The sequence below is a fragment of the Thamnophis sirtalis genome, unplaced genomic scaffold, assembly GCF_051295495.1.
Source record: "Thamnophis sirtalis isolate CommonGarterSnake01/CBP01778 unplaced genomic scaffold, rThaSir2_p1.2 scaffold_5, whole genome shotgun sequence".
NCBI lineage: Eukaryota > Metazoa > Chordata > Lepidosauria > Squamata > Natricidae > Thamnophis > Thamnophis sirtalis.
This window is the reverse complement of record NW_028261385.1, coordinates 11,406,315-11,428,724: the sequence shown is the minus strand read 5'-3', so window position 1 is coordinate 11,428,724 and position 22,410 is coordinate 11,406,315. Positions and strand designations below refer to the sequence as shown.

The window sequence follows — 22,410 nt, the reverse complement described above, 5'->3', positions numbered from 1 at the left end:
AAAAGTGCTGTTCTTTTAAATAGCAGAGAATAACTATACTTCCAGGAAGCACATCAATTTTAACAGCATCTGTACAAGTATAGTCTGAAATATAACACTACAAATATATTGTCTGTACTGTTTGTTGCAAGGGGGCAAATTGCTGGGAGGCAGATATTTTTCCCTTGTTTTCGTCCCCAAAATCTAGGTGTGTCTTATACTTTACAGTGTCTTATACTCCAAAAAATAACAACGGTGGCAAGAAAGGTTGTAAAATGGGACGCTTAACAAATTATTCACTTAAGAACATAGATTTTGGGCTCAGTTGTGGTCCTAAGTTGAGGACTCTCTGTAATTCAAGGCACCTTCATTTCTTTTGCACTGCATGTTTGGTAGAACTGAACAACTAACTACCTTCTCTTAAATTGATTAACTGCGCCGAATCAAATCTGATTATATGCTGCCCTCTCCTGGCTATCAATAGCAACAAACATTTCTTGATGGAGTATGGAAGGCTAATTTGCCGCTGTGGACAAAGTCGCCAGCCAGTTCTTCTTGGAAAACCTTTTCAGCAAAGGGGAAGCCCTTTGAAGTGAATCTGTCTTCCCCATTGGCTTTCCTTGTCAGAAGGTCACAAAAAGTGATCACATGACCCCAGGACGCTGCAACCGTCATAAATATGAGTCGGATGCCAAGCATCTGCACTTTGATCAATGATTACAGGGATGTTGCTATGGTTATAAGTGAGACGAACGGTCAGAAGTTATTTTTTTTAGTGCCATTGTAACTACAAATGGTAATTAAATGGTTGTAAGTTGCGGACTTGCAGCCAAGAAATTAAAAGACGCTTGCTCCAGGGGAGGAAAGTGATGGCAAATCTAGACAGCCTACTAAAAAGCGGAGACATCACCCTGCCAACACAAGTGTGTACAGTCAAGGCTATGATTTTCCCAGTTGCAATGGATGGCTGTGAAGGTGGGACCATAAGGAAGGCTGAGCGCCAAAGAATGGAGGCCTTTGAACTCTGGTGCTGGACAAGACTCCTGCGAGTCCCTTGGACTGCAAGGCCATCCAACCGATCAGTCCTAGAGGAGATCAACCCTGACTGCTCTTTAGAAGGCCAGATCCTGAAGAGGAAACTCAAATACTTTGGCCACCTAATGAGAAGGAAGGACTCACTGGAGAAGAGCCTCATGCTGGGAAAGATGGAGGGCAAAAGAAGAAGGGGACGACAGAGAATGAGGTGGCTGGATGGAGTCACCGAAGCAGTAGGTGTGAGCTTAAATGGGCTCCAGAGGATGGTGGAGGATAGGAAGGCCTGGAGGAACATTATCCATGGGGTCGCGATGGGTCGGACATGACTTTGCAACTTACAACAGCAAAGTTGAGGACTACCTAAATATCAAAAAAAGATCACTATATAATTAAATGAATCAAGTCCAAAAGATTCCAGAACTTCACATCTTTAGAATGGCCACAAAAATGGGGTTCACTCTTAGCTGAGGAGGCAATCTTCTATGGAGGGAAGGAGACCACTCAGGATGCCAGATTTTCAGTCCCTCCTGTGGGGATCTTCAGAAGACCTTCTTCACAGTCTTGGGTTAGATTGACATAGGTTATACGGTTATACGGGAGGAACAAATCAATCAACTTTTTCAACTGCACTCTGAAACACACAAGTAAGCAATGCTACCCCTGAATGAGTGATACAACATGGCAGAAACTACAGAGCTTGGTGAGGGTATGTGTTGCTGCACCCAGGGGTGGTATTCAGCCAGTACTGACTGGTCAGTGGTGGGATTCAAATAATTTACCAACCAGTTCTCTGCCCTAATGACCAGCTGGGTAGGTGGGGTTCGGTGGTCATGTGATCATGTGGGTGTGGCCAAGTCAATGTCACTCAGGTCGATGGGCACTTCGCCTTAGTTGTTACAATGGTAATAAGGGTTAACTGGAGGGGCAGTTTCTGTAAGCAGGGCAATAAAGATGAGGCTAGAAACAACACCAGAATGTTTCCTTCCTGCCTTCCTTACAGGATCAGCCCTGTAAAGTGGGGAAAAAACAAAAGATTTTTTCCAACAACCGGTTCTCCGAACTGCTTAGAAAGTTACCAACCGGTTCTCCCGAATAGGTGTGAACTGGCTGAATCCCACCACTGTGATTGGTTCTAGAGAACCGGCAGCGGAACTTTTGAGTAGTCCGGAGAACCGGCAAATACCACCTCTGACTGGTCCCGCCCCCATCTATTTGCTGCCTCCCGAGTCCCTGCTGATCGTCTTTTATTGCCCTGCAGAGGAGAAGGTAGCTGGAAAGCAGGTTAGTGGGATGGGGAGGGAATGGGGATTTTACAGTATCCTTCCCCCAGGAGTGAGGAGGAAATGGGGATTTTGCAGTATCCTTCCGCTGCCACGCCCACCAAGCCACCCCCACATCCACTAAGCCTCCCCCACAGAACTGGTAGTAAAAAGTTTTGAATCCCACCACTGGCTGCACCTCGCACCAACTGAAGTTTCTGGATGGTCTTCCAGGACACCTCCAGAGAAAGTGAACTACATTAAACTGTGAGAAACAGGGAATGCAAGTTATTTCCTCTTAACACCCCAAAATCAACCAGATCCACCGATTCAGGATGGAGCAGTCCCACCACCAGAGGTGGATTCCTTCCGGTTTGGCCAAATAGGTAGCAACATGGCTTGCCACACCCTCAAACTGGTTCTCTCGGCGACGCCATCTTGTTTTTGGCTTCTGTGCATGCGCAAAAGCATTTTTTTAGTACTGTGCACGCACATGAAACGCATGGCGCTTCCCTGTGCACACTGGCAGTGGCCACAGCTACCACACAGTATGGTATCTCCAACTTCCAACCAAGATACTACAGTTGTGAGTTTCAAAAGCTGTTGAGGGATCCAGCAGGACAAGGATAGTTAGAAAACTTCTCCATGAACAAAATCCAGAGTGAAAAAACGACAACGGCAAGACGTCAATTTCTCTTATTTCTTGTTAGAACTTCAGCGGATGGCTGCTGTGTCCATTCCCAGCCACAAGGTGGAGCAAGGACAGTCCAGAAAATATTCCAGGCAAGAGAGCTGGAATGTAAATTTTAACTCCAGGACACATACTCAAATTCTTGACAACCATCATCCTTGCCCGGCAAAGAATTCTGACAATTGGAGTAATGCAAAGGAGGGAAAGGTTCATTAAACAGAGAATCCACAAAGGCAACTGGCAACTTCAATTCCAAGCATTCTTGATGAAAGTCACAACAGACATCTGGCAAAAAACAAGTATGTTTATGCAAGTGATCCTTGACTTATGACTTGTAATGGAGGCCAGAATTTCCATCGTATGTCATAGCAGTTAGACTTAGCAATAGCAGTTAGACTTATATACCGCTTCATAGGGCTTTCAGCCCTCTCTAAGCGGTTTACAGAGTCAGCATATCGCCCCCAACAACAATCCGGGTCCTCATTTTACCCACCTTGGAAGGATGGAAGGCTGAGTCAACCCTGAGCCGGTGAGATTTGAACAGCTGAACTGCAGTCAGCTGAAGTAGCCTGCAGTGCTGCATTTAACCACTGCGCCACCTCGGCTCTTTCTGTCATTGTCTGTCATGACAATCAGAAGTAGTGATGTATATTATAAAAATATCTTGTTGTTGATAAATAGTTTTAATAAGGAAGTAATGAAAGATTGGTATATATATATGAAGTGAGTATTTAGAATACTTTGTTTAAAAATGAAGGAATAACGTTTTTGTTTGAATGTATGATGTACAAGGACAATAATGAACATAAGCATACTTGATGGATGATTGGCGGGATTATGCATAATTGAAAGTAATGATGTATAAACATAAACAGTTGGTAAATTCTTTTACACTGTTAAAATATCCAGAATGAGATAAGTGATTACATAAAGGTATATATTGTTATTAAATTGGCAATCAAGAATGCAAGGGAATTAGGTTCGTTGAAAAGAAAGAAATATTAATCGTAATTGAATATATGTTGTACAATGAAAGTGAGGTATCTAGTTATATTAGACCAGTGTTTCTCAACCTTGGCAACTTGAAGATGTCCGGACTTCAACTCCCAGAATTCCCCAGCCAGCGAATGCTGAGAGTTGAAGTCCGGACATCTTCAAGTTGCCAAGGTTGAGAAACACTGTATTAGACGGAAAATCTGTGATTTTATATGTAATTGAAAATATGGATGCAGAAAACGCTTGTAACCAAACGACATGCTGTGTATGTAATGGGTGAGATTTTTTTTTTTATGTTGTCTTTTATGTTTAATTTTTTAAAAAAAAATATTTGGAAAAAAAAAAAGAAGTCGAGGCACCAAACTGACATGATTTTATGACATTTTTTGGCAGTAGCCATTAAGTGAACACGACAGTCGTTAAGCGAACCCATTTTCACAATGGACATTTTTTTTTTGACTGGAAACTGGAAATACTTTTTTTTGCTGGTTTCTGGCAAAAAAAAAAAAATGTGACAAATTGTAATCATGGGATTAGAGGTCCCTGAAAACAGTTGCCAAGTGCCCAAAAATGTGATCACGCGAATGCAGAAGGGAAGCGGCTGTCGTAACTTTGAATCTGACTCGTAAGTACTTTTTTTTGGAGTCTATGATGACTTCAACCATAAGTTGAACCACAAATCATAAGTCGTGGGTCACCTGTAGTTTTGATCTGTTCTTAAGGTCTGGATATTGCTATTTACATCACTGCACACGTACCTTAGTAAGCAACCATAGGATCCGATGCTTTGATGAAAATGACAAAAGGAGCATCATCCTGATGTACATAGAAAAAGGGCGGAGCCTGTGTTATAATAGTGCAAAACTTGTTTGTTCTTTTGCTTTCCTTTCCATGAATTTCTGCTAGAAAATGACGCGTATTGTGATATCTTTTCAGAGGCAAACAAAATTTGGAAGGTAAATGGTCCAGGTTCATTGAGCCATTGGTCTAGCGCAGGGGCGTCAAACTCACAATTTCATCGAGGGCCGCATCAGGGTTGTGTTTGACCTCGGGGCCCAGGGGGGACATGGCCAGCTCGACGTCACTTGTTTCGGGGGCACCTGTGGTGGCAACAGGAGGAGCAAAAATGGAACTCAGAAGTGTTCCATCTGCAGCCCTCCCGAGCTCCATTTCCGCTGGCAGGGCCACCGCGGGCCGGCCCTTCGCTGTTTCCAGGGTGGCCCCATGGGCCAGATCCGGCCCGCGGGCCTTGAGTTTGACACCCCTGGTCTAGTGGTTAAGAGCACCAGGCTAGAAAACGTGAGACTGGGAGTTCTAGTCCTGCATTAGGGATGAAAGTCTGCTGAAGGACAATGGGCCAGTCGTTCAATCAAACTTACCTCATGGGGTTGTTGTTTTGGGGAAAATGGGAAGAGGAAGGTGTGTTGGATACGTTCGCCACCTTCAGTTACATGTGAAAATAATAAAGGCAGGATACAAACAAACAAACAAACAAACAAACAGGTAGTCCTTGACTTACAAGACCAATTTGAGTACAAAATTTCTGACCGTTGTTAAATGAGTTTTGCCCCATTGTATGAACTTTCTTTTGCCACAATTGGTAAGTGAATCACTGCAGTTGTTCAATTGTTAGAGCCGAGGTGGCACAGTGGTTAGGGTGCAGTACTGCAGGCCACTTCAGCTGACTGTTATCTGCAGTTCAGCGGTTCTAATCTCACCGGCTCAAGGTTGACTCAGCCTTCCATCCTTCCGAGGTGGGTGAAATGAGGACCCAGACTGTGGGGGCAATTATGCTGACTTTGTAAACCGCTTAGAGAGGGCTGAAAGCCCTATGAAGCGGTATATAAGTCTAAAAAAAAAAACATACGGGTTTTGAAGTGAATCTGGCAATCCCATTGGTTTTGCTTGCCAGAAGGTGGCAAAAGGTATTCACAGGACCATGGGACACTACAACCATCATCCATACTGTATATGCCGGTTGGCAAGCATCCGAATTTTGCTCACGTGAGCATGGGGATACTGCAACAGTTCTTAAGTGACAAATGTCCTTAGTTCACTTTTCCGGCACTGTTGTAAGTTCAGATGGTTATTAAACAAATAGTTTTAAGTCGAGGATTACCTTACATTAGATGGTTTGTTGCACATTGCTGTTATTCTTTTTGTCACCCAGATGGTTCACCAAGCAAGGAACAAGATTCTAGGGGATGGGAGAGAAAGCTCACCTGCCAGGTTGGGAGAACTTTTCCAATGTCATTTAAGTTGATGCCATCTCCTTCTTCACCTTTTCCTTTGCCAATTCTAAAACCAGGGATAGACAAATGGGTCAAGTAAAGCATGAATTATGTGTTTTGTTTATTATTTATTAAGCGTATTTATATGGCTGACCAACTCTCACACACGGTGACTCTGGGTGGCTTACAAGATTAAAATTTCACAATGTAAGAATCCATAACACAGGCACAGTCACACACACAGACACACACACAGCAGTGGCTGCAACCACACAATCACACTAGCCGCTTGATTGGCTCCATATCACCCTGGACTCCCAAGGCCTGCGGACAGAACCACATCTTCAGGGCATTCTGAAAAGCGTGACCCGTCAAAACCGCGGTCCACTAAAGCGCGCCCGATTAAAGCGCGTACCTGACGTCATCAGCAGTGCGACAAATACGACCGCGGAGAAAAAAGGGCGCTTTAAAAAGTGCTTTTAAAGCAAGCCGATTCACATAAAGGTAAGGGTTAGGTTTAGGGTTAGGGTTAGGGTTATGTTAAGCGTTAGGGTTAGGTTTAGGGTTAGGTTAAGGGTTAGCGTTAGGTTTAGCGTTAGGTTAAGGGTTAGGTATAGGGTTAGGCTTAGGGTTAGGTTTAGGGTTAGGCTTAGGGTTAGGCTTAGGGTTAGGTTTAGGGTTAGGCTTAGGGTTAGGCTTAGGGTTAGGTTTAGGGTTAGGTTTGGGGGGGGTTAGGTTTAGATTTACGGGTTAATTTTAAGTTTACCGCTCACAGTGTGCTGTTTTCGTCGCGCTGTGATGACGTCACATACGCGCTTTCGTCGAGCGCGCTTTAGTCTACCGCGGTTTTGTGGTGGAACCTCTGAAAAGCTATCAAGGGTGGGGGCCAATTTTATATCTAGGCGAATGGCATTTCAAAGGGAGGGAGCCACAACAGAAAAGGCCCTTTTCCATTGTCCCACTAGATCAGTGTTTCTCGACGTTAGCGACTTTAAGTCCTATGGACTTCAACTCCCAGAATTCCCCAGCCAGCAGAGCTGGCTGGGGAGTTCTGGGAGTTGAAGTCCACAGGACTTAAAGTCGCCAAGGTTGAGAAACACTGCACTAGATGTACTTCCTTAATTGATGGATCTGCAACAGGTAGTTTGCCTGTATGAAACTGCACACATACTGAAAGCTGACGTAGAGAGCCGAGGTGGTGCAGTGGTTAGAGTGCAGTACTGCAGGCCACTTCAGCTGACTGCTAGCTGCAGTTCAGCAGTTCAAATCTTACCGGCTCAAGGTTGACTCAGCCTTCCATCCTTCCAAGGTGGGTAAAATGATGACCCAGATTGTTGAGGGCAATAGACTGATTCTGCAAACCCCTTAGAGAGGGCTGTAAAAGCACTATGAAGCGGTATATAGTGCTATTGCTATTGCTATTTTAAAGAAAAATCAGGCTAGTTTTTCTCAAATCATAAAACAAATAATCTGCTAATTTTTTTCTTCTTTGGATTGTAATTTTTGTTCATGTACCTTTTGTTTCTAGGATAGCAGGATGCTTTCAAGGGTATGCAAACTCTGTTTGCCCTACCAGGATTCCTATTTGCCAAGCTTGGAAAGGGTTCTGGAAGTTGTAGTACACTATTATCATAGATTTCCTTGCAAGTGTCTTTATGCTTACCTTACCTTGGCTTGTGGGTTTCACACAAAGACTTGCAGGAACCTAATATACCTAACCTGATATTTCCTCAAGGTAAACTTCACATTTAATATTTACACAGCGCAATGATCTTTTCCCTTCCTGTCTCCAACCCAATGTAGCTCAGTCAAGCAGAGTGAAACTGTAGCTTGGAATACTGAGACCCAGAAAAAAAGGGGAAATCATGAAAAAAAAAATGGGTGAAAAGAACCTTTTTTTTTCTAAAGCCTTTTGGTTTGTGGGATTTCCCCCGCAACCCAGTTAAAATAAATAGGAGAAAAGAGATTTATGAAATAATTCCTATCTTTATTTTAAATTACTGTATTTTTCAGAGTATAAGACGCACCTTTTTCCCTCAGAAAAGAGGGTGAAATTCTGGATGCGTCTTATACACTGAATACAGCATTTTTGGCCTCCCGAAACCCTGCTCCCTTCACCAAAATGGCCGTGCAGAGCCTTTAGGAGGCTTACAGAGTGCTCCTGGGGGCTGGGGAGGGCAGAAATGAGGGGAAAACGGGCTGTTTTTTGCTCGTTTCTGCCCCCCCAACCCCCAGGAGCATTCTGTAAGCCTCCTAAAGGCTATGCATACCCTTTTTTTTGACCTCCGTTTTTGGGAGGTTTGCAAAGTGCAAAATCTTTTTTTTTTTATTTGCCTCTTCAAAATCTTGGCGCGTCTTATATTCCGAAAAATACGGTATACATAAATGGATGCGCTTGGTAATATTTACACCAAATCAAAACAGTAACATGTGAATTGACTGCGAGACACAACTGGTAATAGGATTTCAGATTCAAACGGATTTGTCAATATCTCACGCTGTAAAATAAGCATTCTGAGTCTTAACTCTCTTAATTGTCTCACTTAGCAACACAAATTTTGAGCTGAATTATGGTCATAGGTTGAGGACTATGTGTTCAGTATTGTCACAAGCAGCCAACTGGCGCAGCGTTTCATGCTCAATTCAAGTGACTGAAGCCATTCTGCCTTTTGATCACTATTTATTCTGATTCTCCCCAACTTGTTATCTGCTGTCTGATGGCTAGGAATTCTGTGATTAGTCCCAGACGCTCTGCAAAGCCAGGAAAATCACCAGGGTAGCAAAACTAATTTCCTGCATTTTAAAACTGTTTCTTTCGCATAAACCTGGATACTTACCCTTCTCTGTCTATCTGTGGAAGAGGATGCTTGGGAGTGTTGCGAAGTTTTCTGTGGAACTGTGTGAAGTCAAGTTTCTCTGGTTGTAAATCCCAGGTGGCCCCACTGCAGAATAAATATATAAGGAGAAATAAAAAAGCTGAAGATTTGGAAGGCAACACCATGCAAAATGGTAACTGGGCTTAACAGGGAATTGGGAGCACTAGGTAAGCTAATATAACATTTGGTTACCAGACTAATTAGTGCACTAATGGTGTTACCTAGTCTAGTAATGAAATGTCCTGAGTTACAAATATTTTGTGTTGCGTCCTCTTGACGCAGCCGGCAGCCAAAATACTGTAATTCTACCATCAGTTCACCCACACTGAAACTGAGCATGCATGCATGCTTGCTTTGTGAGCATGTGCGCCTTCCGCGCATGCACTTTGCTCGTGCGTGTGGCTTGCATGCAATCATGCGGCTTACAAAATGTGGCTAAATAGGATGGCATAGAGCTGGGATGGGTGTGCGGGCCCATCTGCTGCTCACCAATACTGGTTCGCTCGAACCAGTCCGAACCGGCTGAATGCCACCCCTGCCTGAGATCCATATGGACCCCATCCTGGCCTTATTTAACAAAACCCTTCACACTTATTTTGCCTTCAAGGACTTGAGCTAACCACTAGAGATCTCAAGAGTACTCCCATCATGTGGGAATATGCCAGATCTTCCGTGTAAAATTACCTTTTGGTGTTTTTGATGCTTTTCTAAAATCATTTTTTATCACTGTACTCTGCATCTCTCTCTTACTTATCTACCATCCTGTTCCTGCTCCTCACGCACACAAAAATCATTGGATTCAGGATTAAAAAAGGACAGAAGTTGGGAAAAGATTCAGATGAGAAATACCGGATAGAAAGAAGGTTGGAAGTCATAATTGTATGGGTTTTTTTTTTCTTACCTTTTTTCTTCAATTCTTATTTTCAACACTTTGCTTTTGTTTGTTCTATTTTGTTACTATGTTGAAAAATATGGATGGATGGATGGATGGATGGATGGATGGATGGATGGATGGATGTATGTTTGGATGGATGGATGGATGCAGATGATGATGATAGATAGATAGATAGATAGATGATAGATAGATAGATACATAGATAGATAGATAGATAGATAGATAGATGGATGGATGGATGGATGGATGGATGGATGGATGGATGGATGGATGGATGGATGGATGGATGATAGATGAGTTTTAACTGTGGAATACTGCGGTACCTTGGTACTCATCATTAATTGCTTCCAAGAGGCATGATTGTTGGGAGTATACTCCTAGTGTTGGGTAGGCAATATATATATATATCTATATACAATAACAAATGGTCGTTGTTGCTTTAAATGAGTGGATGTACTTAACAACTGTAATTACTATAAGAAGGAGTCAAGAGAGCTCACTCTCTCTCTCTCTGCTTGTCCTATGCTTGATGACGATGGCTGGAATGTGAACTGCGACTGTAAGCTATTGTTTGTTCTTTGAATTGTGTTTGGACTAATATCTACTATCTATTATCACTGCTTGTGAAGCAATTATCAGTAGTAAAGCTACTTGTTTTTACTAGCAGTGTCTGAAACTCTATTCGTGTGTTTCTACTAGCAACATTCTTTCTCTCTAGCTGTACATTCCACTACACTACTTTCTGTCTCCCAACGGAGATACCCCTAACAATGATGAGTGCCAAAAACATTGCACCAAACAATTTTTTCCCCACAAGGAATAATGTAGTGTGTGTCACAAGGCAGCTAATGTCGACAAATTCTAGATTGTGCATTGAGTACCTAACAAGCAATGAATATTATGATTACGGGACAAAATATTTGTGTCAAAATGCACTGATTACCAAATTTGACGGAGTTTCAAAGCGAGGACCACGGTAACACTGTACTTGGACAATTTACAGGTTGCAAGGCAAAATATCCATGTACAGAAAGTGAAAGTAAACTTACCTGACAGATTCAAGAGTGTTGGCTGCCCAGATATCCGTTCCCAACATGTCGAGGGAGCTGTTTTTGTTTCCATTCTTTAAAAAAGAAAGTTTAGTTTAGTTTAGTTTAGTTTATTATTATTTATAGGCCGCCCTTTTCCCTGAGGGGACTCAGGGCGGCTTACAATTTATAGGGAGGGGAATACAAAACAATAAGACATAAACAATACATAAATTAAAATAGAACACAACATTCATTCATCATTCGGGTGGGGATGGATTACGATCTTTATCCCCAGGCCTGACGGGATAGCCAGATCTTGAGGGCTGTGCGAAAGGTCTGGGTGGTGGTGAGGGTACGAATCTCCACGGGGAGATCGTTCCAAAGGGTCGGAGCTACTACTGAAAAGGCTCTCCTCCGCGTAGTTGCCAGTCGACACTGACTGGCGGATGGAACTCAGAGGAGGCCTAATCTGTGCGATCTAATAGGTCGTGAGGAGGTAATTGGACCTTGGACCTTGAGATAATTGGTAAGTAGACAAGATAATTGAGATGTTTCCTTCTATGGTGAAGGTTTGCTTTGCCGCAGCATGTTTTTAATACAGGTAGTCCTCAACTTAGAACTGTTTTGCTTAGTGACCATTCGAAGTTACAATGGCACTCAAAAAAGTGACTTATGACCATTTTCCACACTTACAACCGTTGCACCGTTCCCATGGTCATGTGATCAAACTTTGGATGCTTGTCAACTGCCTCTTATTTATGATGACTGCAGTGGCCCAGGATCACGGGATCCCCTTTTGCAACCTTTTGACAAGCAAAGACCATGGAGAAGCCAAATTCACTTAACAACGTTGCTAACTTAACAACTGCAGTGACTCACTTAACAACTGTTGCAAGAAAGGTTGTGAAATGGGGCAAAACTCACTTAACAAGTGTCTCGCTTAGCAACAGAAATGTTGGGCTCAACTGTGGTTGTAAGTCGAGGACTTCCTGTATACACCCTGATTTCAGTGGTTCTCAGAGATTCATGCAAACACTCTCTCTCTGCTTGGTTAGTTGTAGTGAAATGTGAAGAATATTGGAGTTTCATATTGGCCAGTTCTAGAGGAGATCAACCCTGACTGCTCTCTAGAAGGCCAGATCCTGAAGATGAAACTCAAAGACTTTGGCCACCTAATGAGAAGGAAGGACTTACTGGGGAAGAGCCTAATGGTGGGAAAGACAGAGGGTGAAAGAAGAAGGGGACGACAAGAGAATGAAGTGGCTGGATGGAGTCACCAAAGCAGTGAGCTTGAATGGACTCCAGAGGATGGTAGAGGACAGGAAGGCCTGGAAGAATGTTGTCCATGGGGCTGCAATGGGTAGGACACGACTTTGCAACTAACAACAACTTCGCAACCATCACTGGAGGCTTTTAAGAAGAAACTGGAGAGCCCCTTGTCTACAATACTAAAGGGTCTTGTCCTTGAGCAGAGGGTTGGACTAGAAGACCTGCAAGATCCCTTCCAAGTTTGCTATTCTATTAATTTGTGTGGTTCCTTGAGAAAGGAAACACTGCCTGCCATTTTTAATAGTAGGCAGTCCATTCATAAGTGCAAGTCCAAGCTTTCATTCAATTTTGAATTAAAGACAGAATTAGGAATGGAGCTCATTCTTAACCCAGGTCTACCTTTGTTCTATAGTCCCACTGGGTTTTATTTCTAGGGAAGTCTGTGTAGGTGTGAATTCATTCAATGGTATTTACTTTCCAACGGAAACACTACTCAGCTGCTCTCTAATCAAAATATAAAAATATTTAATATATGAAAAGAGTGCAAACCTCACTCCCTTCTAGCACTGATGATGTTAACTAGTTGGGTGTTGTGGCCCAGCAGGAGCCGTTGGAGCTGCCACCAGACTCGGACAGCGAGGGGCCCTATGAGTCGGCTTTGGAGGATGTGGAGGACCCTGGACAGGGTTCCGACTCTGAGCAGGGCACAGAGAAGCTGGTTGGCCACCAGGAGGCGCTTGAGCCTTGGACCAGTGGGGAGGAGACAAGGGAGTGTGATCTGGATGTCAACAGTGGGGAGGAGCCAAGGGAGTTATTCCTAGATGCCCAGCACCGGAGAGCTAATAGGCGTAAGGAACAATTACAGTGTTACAGGAGGTAATTGCACTCAGCTGGTGGTAATTTGGCTCCTCTCCAGACTATAAAAGGAATGCTTGTGCACACGCCCCTTTTGCAGAAGTCAACGCATTAACTAATGTTGGAGAACAGTATTGTGAGGCTGGATTGCTGCCAAGGCTTATCTGTGCTGGATTGCTGCCACGGCTTGTCTGTGCTGGTTTGCTGCCAAGGACCTGTCTGTCTATTAATAAATTCCGTAAAGTATCTTTGGCTTGGAGTGCTTTGGTGTGGAACAAGGGGGGGTCAGAACAGTTGGGTAATGAAATGAAAACAAAAACAAAAGCCCAACCAAGCTCAGATAACACAAAACGCTCAACAGTTCATCCCTAAGCTAGAAATATTCCCTTCTATTGGTATTAAACAATGTTTTTCTGCATTTAAAAAAAAATCCAATTTTTATTACCTGGTTTTGATTATGGGGTGCTGACCCCTTGCCTCTGTAGCCGGACATGCTGCTTTCTATTTCCTCGTTACAGTCAACGGTCCACTAAAAAGAGAGAAAAGAGGATGGTTTTGCTTTGCATCACCCAGAGTCATCTGGGGTTCAATGGACAGCTGTATAAATTTGATTAATAGCAGTAGCAGTTAGACTTATATACCGCTTCATAGGGCTTTCAGCCCTCTCTAAGCAGTTTACAGAGCCAGCATATTGCCCCCAACAACAATCTAGGTCTTCATTTTACCCACCTCGGAAGGATGGAAGGCTGAGTCAACCCTGAGCCGGTGAGATTTGAACAGCTGAACTGCAGAACTGCAGTCAGCTGAAGTAGCCTGCAGTGCTGCATTTAACCACTGCGCCACCTCGGCTCTTAATTAATGAACAAATGGAATACATTCGGACTGAAACAATGAACAAAATAAGGTGGCAGTGAGACAGTGGTGGGATTCAAATAATTTAACAACCAGTTCTCTGCCCTAATGACCAGCTGGGTAGGCATGGCTTGATGGTCATGTGACTGGGTGGTCGTGGCCAACTCAACGTCACTCACCTTGATGGGTGCTTCGTCTTAGCTGTTAAAATGTAATAGGGTTAACTGGAAAAGCAGTTTCTGTAAGTGAGGACAATAAAGATGAGGCTAGAAAGAACACCAGAATGTTTCCTTCCTGCCTTCCTTACAGGATTAGCTCTGTAAAGTGGGGGGAAAAAACCAAAATAAGATTTCTTCCAACAACTGGTTCTCTGAAACTGCTTAGAAAGTTAACAACCGGTTCTCCCAGATAGGTGCGAACTGGCTGAATCCCACCACTGGAGTGAGAGCAAAAAGGTAATCAGAGAGTTGGCTTTTGCTGGCAGGTTTGAGAGAAAACACCTCTCCTTTCACACCTTGTTATCACAGGATATCCCTGTGTCCACAGGTGATGGCACTTGGCCAATCTTACTAGAACTTGAAAGCTAAGCCCTAGCTGGTTCTCGAATGGCACACCCCAAAGAAATTGCAAAGGACCCCCAGATTGGTGGCATATCTAACCAATTGTGGTTGACCTAAAGAGTGGGGTCAGAGTTCATTAATATCTGGATGAGAGCCAAGGATTTTAAACAAGGCTAAAGTCAGATGAAATATATCTGGTTCCTATTTCCTATAGCTCAAGAGGAATACAAAATGAGTCACATTCTATTTTGCCCACAACAATAAAGTTAGGAGGTGATATGGGGAGAGGGAGAGAGAGGGAGAATTGGGGGGGGGGAGGAGAGGAGAGGGGGAGGGAGAGAGGCTGGCCCCAAATTACCCAGCCATCTTTTATTCCTAAGGCAGGGAAAATTAAGCCCTTTAGGGGTTCTTGAGTCAGGTTTGATTTTTGATGACTGATCAGCCAAATAAATCATTCTTGATGCTTATTCCTAAAAAAAAAAAAATCTTCCTAGAGACCTGGAAGATTTGCCCCAAACCCACCCTGGTGACTGATTGTTACTATTAATTATTATTAAATTTACTAGCTGATAACCTGGAGTTGCCCGGGTATTTATTTCTGGGGGGAAATGTCTGGATAAAACGTAATTTCTAATGTTGGATTTTCCCCCTTACCAGAGGGAGCCCCCTTGTGGAGTACTGTGAAGCCGTTACCATGGCAACTCCACTGCACTGTACAGTAGAAGCCATTTTACGGCAGTACAGTAGAAGCCGTTTGAAGGCAGAACCAGCTATGTCTTACCCCCACAGTATATTTTTTCCAGAGAGTAAGTCATCTGTGTACGAAGTTTGGTTGAAATTGCTCGAGGCATTCCAGAGTTATGCTGGAACACACACATACACACACACTCATGCTCTCTTTTATATTTGATTTGCTAGCCATCTTGCACTTCAAGACTGATGCCAGATCGTTCCTCTGCAGCCTCCAAATAAACTTCATTGTTTGTTAAAATGGTGTCTGTTGTGGCCCAGCAGGAGCCTTTGGAGCTGCAAATAGACTCCGACAACGAGGGGCCCTATGAGTCGGCTCTGGAAGATGTGGAAGACCCTGGACAGGGTTCAGACTCCAAGCAGGGACCAGAGAGGCTGGTTGGCCACCAGGAGGTACCTGAGGCGTGGAGCAGCGGTGAAAGCCAAAGGGAGTTGGTCCTGGGTGCCACGCAAAAGTGGGCAGATAAACGCAGAGAGCAATTACGCAGATACAGAAGATAATTGGACCCAGGTGGTTGTAATTAGGCTCCTCCCAAGAGGGTATATAAGGAGAGACTTTGGGAGAAGGCTGTTTGCAGGATTCAACTGATATACCAACACTGGAGAAGCTCTCTTGTGTATTTCTTATCTTGGAAGTCTGGATTGCTGCCAAAGTCTTGTCGGTGTGATAATATACTGTGAATAAATCATCTAGCAGTAATCTTGTCTTGGAGTGCCTTGGTGTACGGAGGGGGTGGGGTCGGGACAGGTGTCCATGCCAGATTTAAAACACACAGATTGGAATTATCGGAAAAAACATCCAACTATCCATTTATTCAGTTCCTCACTGATTGTTATTCTTCTCACTATGACTCTTTTGGTGTTTTTAAGCCAGTGGGAATGACCCACTCCAAGTCTGTCACTCACCTGCGAGATATTAGACTGGGTTTTCTCGTTCTCCTCATCCCCTTCAGTTTTTTCAGTCAACAAGCCTTGGACTTGATATTCCAAAACGTAGCTGTCGATGAACCTTTCCAGCTCCTCAATTTCTTGTGACCGGTTGCTTCCTGCCTCAGAAGAGGCAGAAGCCACGGAAGAATTTTCCATCCCACTCTGTAATGAACCAAGAATTGAGGTGTCCTAAGATGGAGAAAGGGAAAAAACAAAAAAAACAAAAATTAAGCCAGTGATTGACACATTATACACTCCATGTCTTCCTCCTAGCAAAACCTACACAGGTAATTCTCAACTTAGGACCACAATCGACTCCAAAATTTCTGTTGCCTAGCAAGCACTGGTGAATTGCAGGCGGTATGGGAGTACCGGAGCCTGCCCGGAGCACTGGATAATGTTCCGGTACGGTGCTCCGGAGGGCCCACGTACCTGCCCGAGCTCCTTACTGGCCTTTTAAATCTTCAGTGTTTACGCATACAGCTCCTGTGTGATGCTCCGCTGAGCAGCTAGAGCATCATGGAGGCTCATGGAAGCTGTAAGATGCATGCACACTTTGCGCACGTCCATGTGGACAACGCCGGGCCCGTTCCAACCGTATTAGTTGGAACGGGATCCGAAACCCACCACTGTAAGCAAAATAGCAATAGCACTTCGACTTATATACCGCTTCTTAGTGCTTTACAATCCTCTCTAAGCGGTTTACAGAGTCAGCCTCATTGCCCCCAACAATCTGGGTCCTCATTTTATTCACCTCGGAAGGATGGAAGGCGAGGTGGCGCAGTGGTTAAATGCAGCACTGCAGGCTACTGCTAGATCAGCAGTTCAGCGGTTCAAATCTTACCGGCTCAGGGTTGACTCAGCCTTCCATCCTTCCGAGGTGGGTAAAATGAGGACCCAGATTGTTGGGGGCAATATGCTGACTCTCTGTAAACCGCTTAGAGAGGGCTGAAAGCCCTATGAAGCGGTATATAAGTCTACTGCTATTGCTATTGCTATTGAGTCAACTTGAGCCTGTTGAGATTTGAACTGCCAAATTGCAGGCAGCTAGCAGTCAGCAGAAGTAGCCTGCAGTACTGCACTCTAACCACTGCACCACCTCGTCCCTATACCCATCTATAAGATGGTTATAAAGCAAACATTTACCCATTTAACAACCTTTGTCGCCATAGTTAGCAATATAGCAATAGCAATAGCAGTTAGACTTATACACCGCTTCATAGGGCTTTCAGCCCTCTCTAAGCGGTTTACAGAGTCAGCATATTGCCCCCAACAACAATCCGGGTCCTCATTTTACCCACCTCGGAAGGATGGAAGGCTGAGTCAACCTTGAGCCGGTGAGATTAGAACCGCTGAACTGCAGATAAGAGTCAGCTGAAGTGGCCTGCAGTACTGCACCCTAACCACTGCGCCACCTCGGCTCTTCCGAGTTGTTAAATGAATCACTGCAATTGCTAAATTAGGAATGCATTTGTTAAGTGCAATCTGCCTATTTCATTGACGTCGCTTGTCCGAGGGTCGCCAAAGGTGATTCCATGACCCCAGGACTCTACACCCGTCATAAATATGAACCAGTTGCCAAGCATCCCAATGTTGATCACATGGCCTTGGGGATGCTATAATGGTCATAAGTGTTGTGTCCTTGGAGATACGACTGGTGGCTGCCAAGGAACACAGGAGGAGCCCTGATTGGTTGAGATGTGCCTGCCGGCTGGCGGAAAAACTACAATATCCCCATTGGTTCTCCGTCTGACAGCTCTCTTCCATTCTACTTGTGTTAATGTTAATAAATTGTTCTGCTGCAACCAGTCGCCTCCTCAGTTATTGAATACGCCGGCAACAGACATAAAAGTAAGTGTGAAAAATAGTTTTTCACACAGAATCTGTAGAGATTTTAGAGTCATCCATTCTCAGTCATCCAGGTCATGGTTCTCCCAAAAGTGCTTTTTCAGAAGGCAAATGGACTTTCTTCGGATTTTTTTTTCTTTTGAAGACGTTTCGCTTCTCATCCAAGAAGCTTCTTCAGCTCTGACAGGATATGGAGGTTTTTTCAGTGTGGTTGCAACTTTGAATGATCGGTAAACAAATGGCTGTAAGCTGAGGACTACCTGTAGCAATAGCAATAGCAGTTAGACTTATATACCGCTTCATAGGGCTTTCAGCCCTCTCTAAGCGGTTTACAGAGTCAGCATATCGCCCCCACAGTCTGGGTCCTCATTTCACCCACCTCGGAAGGATGGAAGGCTGAGTCAACCTTGAGCCGGTGAGATTAGAACCGCTGAACTGCAGAACTGCAGTCAGCTGAAGTAGCCTGCAGTGCTGCATTTAACCACTGCGCCACCTCGGCTCATGTAGTGTGGGCAACAAATCCTTTTAGAACTGCAACTTAATGTATGGTTTTTGCACCTGACAATTTGTAAGTAATCCAGGAACGTGGATAAGTAATATTTGTTATATTGAGAAAGTATCATGTTTAGTCAGTCTTTTTATTATTATTTTCTCTCTCTTTCTGACACACGTACACCGGGGGGGGGGGGGGAAGGGTTTAAACCCCCTACCTAGTGTTTACACATATTTTTTTTTACACATTTTATTGAGATTTATAGGCCGCCCTTCTCCCTGAGGGGACTCAGGGCGGCTTACAATCACAAGGGGAGGGGGTGCAGTACCAAGAGACAAACAATAGTGAACAAAATAAAATGGTAAACCACAACATGCATTCAACAGTCAACACTCGGGCGGGTAAATTGGAAACCTATCCCCAGGCCTGCTGGGAGAGCCAGGTCTTGAGGGCTGTGCGGAAGGTCTGGATGGTGGTGAGGGTATGAATCTCAACGGGGAGCTCGTTCCACAGGGTCGGAGCTGCAACAGAAAAGGCTCTCCTCCGTGTAGTCGCCAGTCGACATTGACTGGCGGATGGAATTCGGAGGAGGCCCAGCCTGTGCGATCTAATCGGTCGGAGGGAGGTGATCGGCAGAAGGCGGTCTCTCAAATATCCAGATCCACTACCATGGAGTGCTTTAAAGGTGGTCATCAATACCCTGAAGCGCACCCGGAGACCGACAGGTAGCCAGTGCAGCTCGCGGAGGATGGGTGTAATGTGGGCGAACCGCGGTGCGCCCACTATCACTCGCGCGGCTGCATTCTGGACTAACTGCAGTCGCCGGATGCTCTTCAAGGGCAACCCCATGTAGAGCCCATTGCAGTATTCCAGCCTAGAGATCACAAGGGCTCGAGTGACTGTTGCGAGAGCCTCCCGGTTCAGGTAGGGCCGTAACTTGTGGACCAGGCGAACCTGGGCAAATGCCCCCCTGGTCACAGCCGACAGCTGATGGTCGAAAGTCAGCTGTGAATCCAGGAGGACTCCTAAGTTACGGACCCTGTCTGAGGGGTATAAAATTTGACCCCCCAGCCTGAGTGTTGGAATGTCAGCCAAATTATTGGGAGGGAAGCACAACAGCCACTCGGTCTTGTCCGGGTTGAGTACTAGTTTGTTAGTGCTCATCCAGTTCTTAACGGCCTCAAGACCCTGGCTCATCACGTCCACCGCTTCATTGAGTTGGCACGGGGCGGACAGATACAATTGTGTATCGTCCGCATATTGGTGGTATTTTATCCCGTGCCTCCGAATGATCTCGCCCAGCGGTTTCATGTATATGTTAAAAAGTAGGGGGGATAAGACCGAACCCTGCGGCACCCCACATGTTAGGGGCCTCAGGGACGATCTCTGCCCCCCGACCAACACCGACTGCGACCTGTCCGAGAGGTAAGAGGAGAACCACTACAAAACAGTGCCTCCCACCCCCACCTCCCGCAGTCGTCGCAGAAGGATACCATGGTCGATGGTATCGAAAGCCGCTGAGAGGTCAAGGAGAACCAGGATGGACGCATGGCCTCCATCTCTGGCCCTCCAGAGATCATCGGCCAATGCGACCAAAGCGGTTTCTGTGCTGTAACCAGGTCTGAAGCCGGACTGGAAGGGGTCAAGATAACTAGCTTCCTCCAAGGCCCGTTGAAGCTGAAAGGCCACCACCTTCTCAACAACCTTCCCAATAAAGGGGAGGTTGGAGACAGGACGATAGTTGTTTAAAATGGCTGGATCCATTTTTCTTCCCATTCCACCTAGTAGGCAATTGGCATCCTCTTCTGGCTGAGGAATCTGGCTCGTCTCCATCTTTATAAAGATCAAACTTGCTGCTCTCATAATGTTTTCCAACTTGGTTGGGTGGAGAACTGGCTCTGCAACAGGCGGCAATCTTTTTCCTTGGCATTTTTGTATTATGATAAATCTGCTCCTTGGAAGCCAGTCAAGATTTAAAAGGTGTCAACGTGTTGCAAAAAGCATATTCTGAAAATCTGGAAATTGTCTATTTACGAAGAACTTGGGGTTTATTATGCTTGGAGTGGGGCCAAAAAGACCATCATGTATTCCTGGAATGGTACATGTATGCCAATAATCAAAGATTGGGTTGATGAAATGCATATCGTCTCAGCTTTAGAGCTGGCTTCATGGCTGTATAGGCAGTCCCCAACTTACAACCGTAACTCTGGCAATTATTGCGGTAACTCATGATGGTTTTAAAGCAGGTCATCATGGCAGGAATAGCCAACACTCCAGAAGACAGGCTTAAGATACAGAAGGATCTTGACAAACTTGAACATTGGGCACTATCTAATAAAATGAAATTCAATGATAAAAAGAGGAGGTTCTACATGTAGGCAAGAAAAACGAAATGCCCAGATACAGTATAGGTGGTACCTTGCTCAATAATAGTAACTGTGATAGGGATCTTGGAGTCCTAGTGGACAACCATTTAAATATGAGCCAGCCGTGTGCAGCAACTGCCAAAAAAGCCAACACAGTTCTAGGCTACATAAACAAAGGGATAGAATCAAGATCACATGAAGTTAATACCATTATAAAGTGGTTAATACCACTTTATAATGCCTTGGTAAAGCCACACTTGGAATACTGCATTCAGTTTTGGTCGCCACGATGTAGAAAAGATGTGGAGACTCTAGGAAGAGTGCAGAGAAGAGCAACAAAGATGATTAGGGGACTGGAGACTAAAACATATGAAGAACGGTTGCAGGAACTGGGTATATCTAGTTTAATGAAAAGAAGGACTAGGGGAGACATGATAGCAGTCTTCCAATATCTCAGGGGCTGCCACAAAGAAGAGGGAGTCAAGCTATTCTCCAAAGCATTTGAGGGCAGGACAAGAAGCAATGGATGGAAACTAACCAAGGAGAGAAGCAACTTAGAACTGAGGAGAAATTTCCTGACAGTTAGAACAATTGATCAGTGGAACAACTTGCCTCCAGAAGTTGTGAATGTCCCAACACTGGAAGTCTTTAAGAAGATGTTGGATAGCCATTTGTCTGGAACGGTATAAGGTTTCCTGCCTAGGCAGGGGGTTGGACTAGAAGACCTCCAAGGTCCCTTCCAACTCTGCTATTGTATTATAACTGACTTGATTTTGCTACCTTTTTTGTGGCAGACCCTAAGCCCGTGATGGTGAATCTATGGCACACATGGCCAAAGTGGCACACAGAGCCATGTCGCCTGGCACACGCAGTTTCACCCGTTCCTCTTCCAGGTTTCTGGCGTGCATGCATGCACGTGCGACGATCAGCTGGCCTTCATGTGTGTGGCAGGGGCAGAAACTGGAAGAGCTGGTCTTCTGTTTTCCGGCGTGAACGTGCACACCAGGCAGCTGATCATCACACGTGCATGTGCGCTAACTGCATGTAACTGGAAGACTAGCTGGCTGGTGCACATGCACGAAACCGGAAGTTTATTTTCCAGCACGCGCCGGAAACTGGAAGTTTATTTTCAGCACGCGGCGGAAACCGGAAGTTTATTTTCCAGCACGCGCCGGAAACCGGAAGTTTATTTTCCAGCACGCGCCGGAAACCGGAAGTTTATTTTCAGCACGCACCGGAAACTCGAAGTTTATTTTCCAGCACGCGCCGGAAACCGGAAGTTTATGTTCAGCACGCGCCGGAAACTCGAAGTTTATTTTCCAGCACGCTCTGGAAACTGGAAGTTTATTTTCCAGCACGCGCCGGAAACTGGAAGTTTATTTTCAGCACGCGCCGGAAACTGGAAGTTTATTTTCCAACACGCGCTAGAAATTTATTTTCCTGCTCGCGCAGGTCCCCTGGATTGCGGTACAGACGAGCGTGCGCACTCCCATT

At 44.8% G+C, this 22,410-nt stretch overlaps 1 protein-coding gene across 1 annotated transcript in view; it reads right to left on the bottom strand.

Moving 5' to 3' along the window:
- Positions 1-22,410, bottom strand: part of CTIF (cap binding complex dependent translation initiation factor) — a 111,278-nt gene that overhangs the window by 39,063 nt on the left and 49,805 nt on the right. Inside the window, exons 2-6 of the mRNA XM_087715355.1 lie at positions 16,186-16,398; positions 13,563-13,646; positions 11,012-11,085; positions 9,029-9,133; positions 6,140-6,258 (exon numbers count right to left, since the gene is read on the bottom strand). Coding sequence (XP_087571481.1) covers positions 6,140-6,258; positions 9,029-9,133; positions 11,012-11,085; positions 13,563-13,646; positions 16,186-16,365 — 562 coding nt within the window. The 5' untranslated portion in view covers positions 16,366-16,398. The remainder of the gene's footprint in view (positions 1-6,139; positions 6,259-9,028; positions 9,134-11,011; positions 11,086-13,562; positions 13,647-16,185; positions 16,399-22,410) is intronic.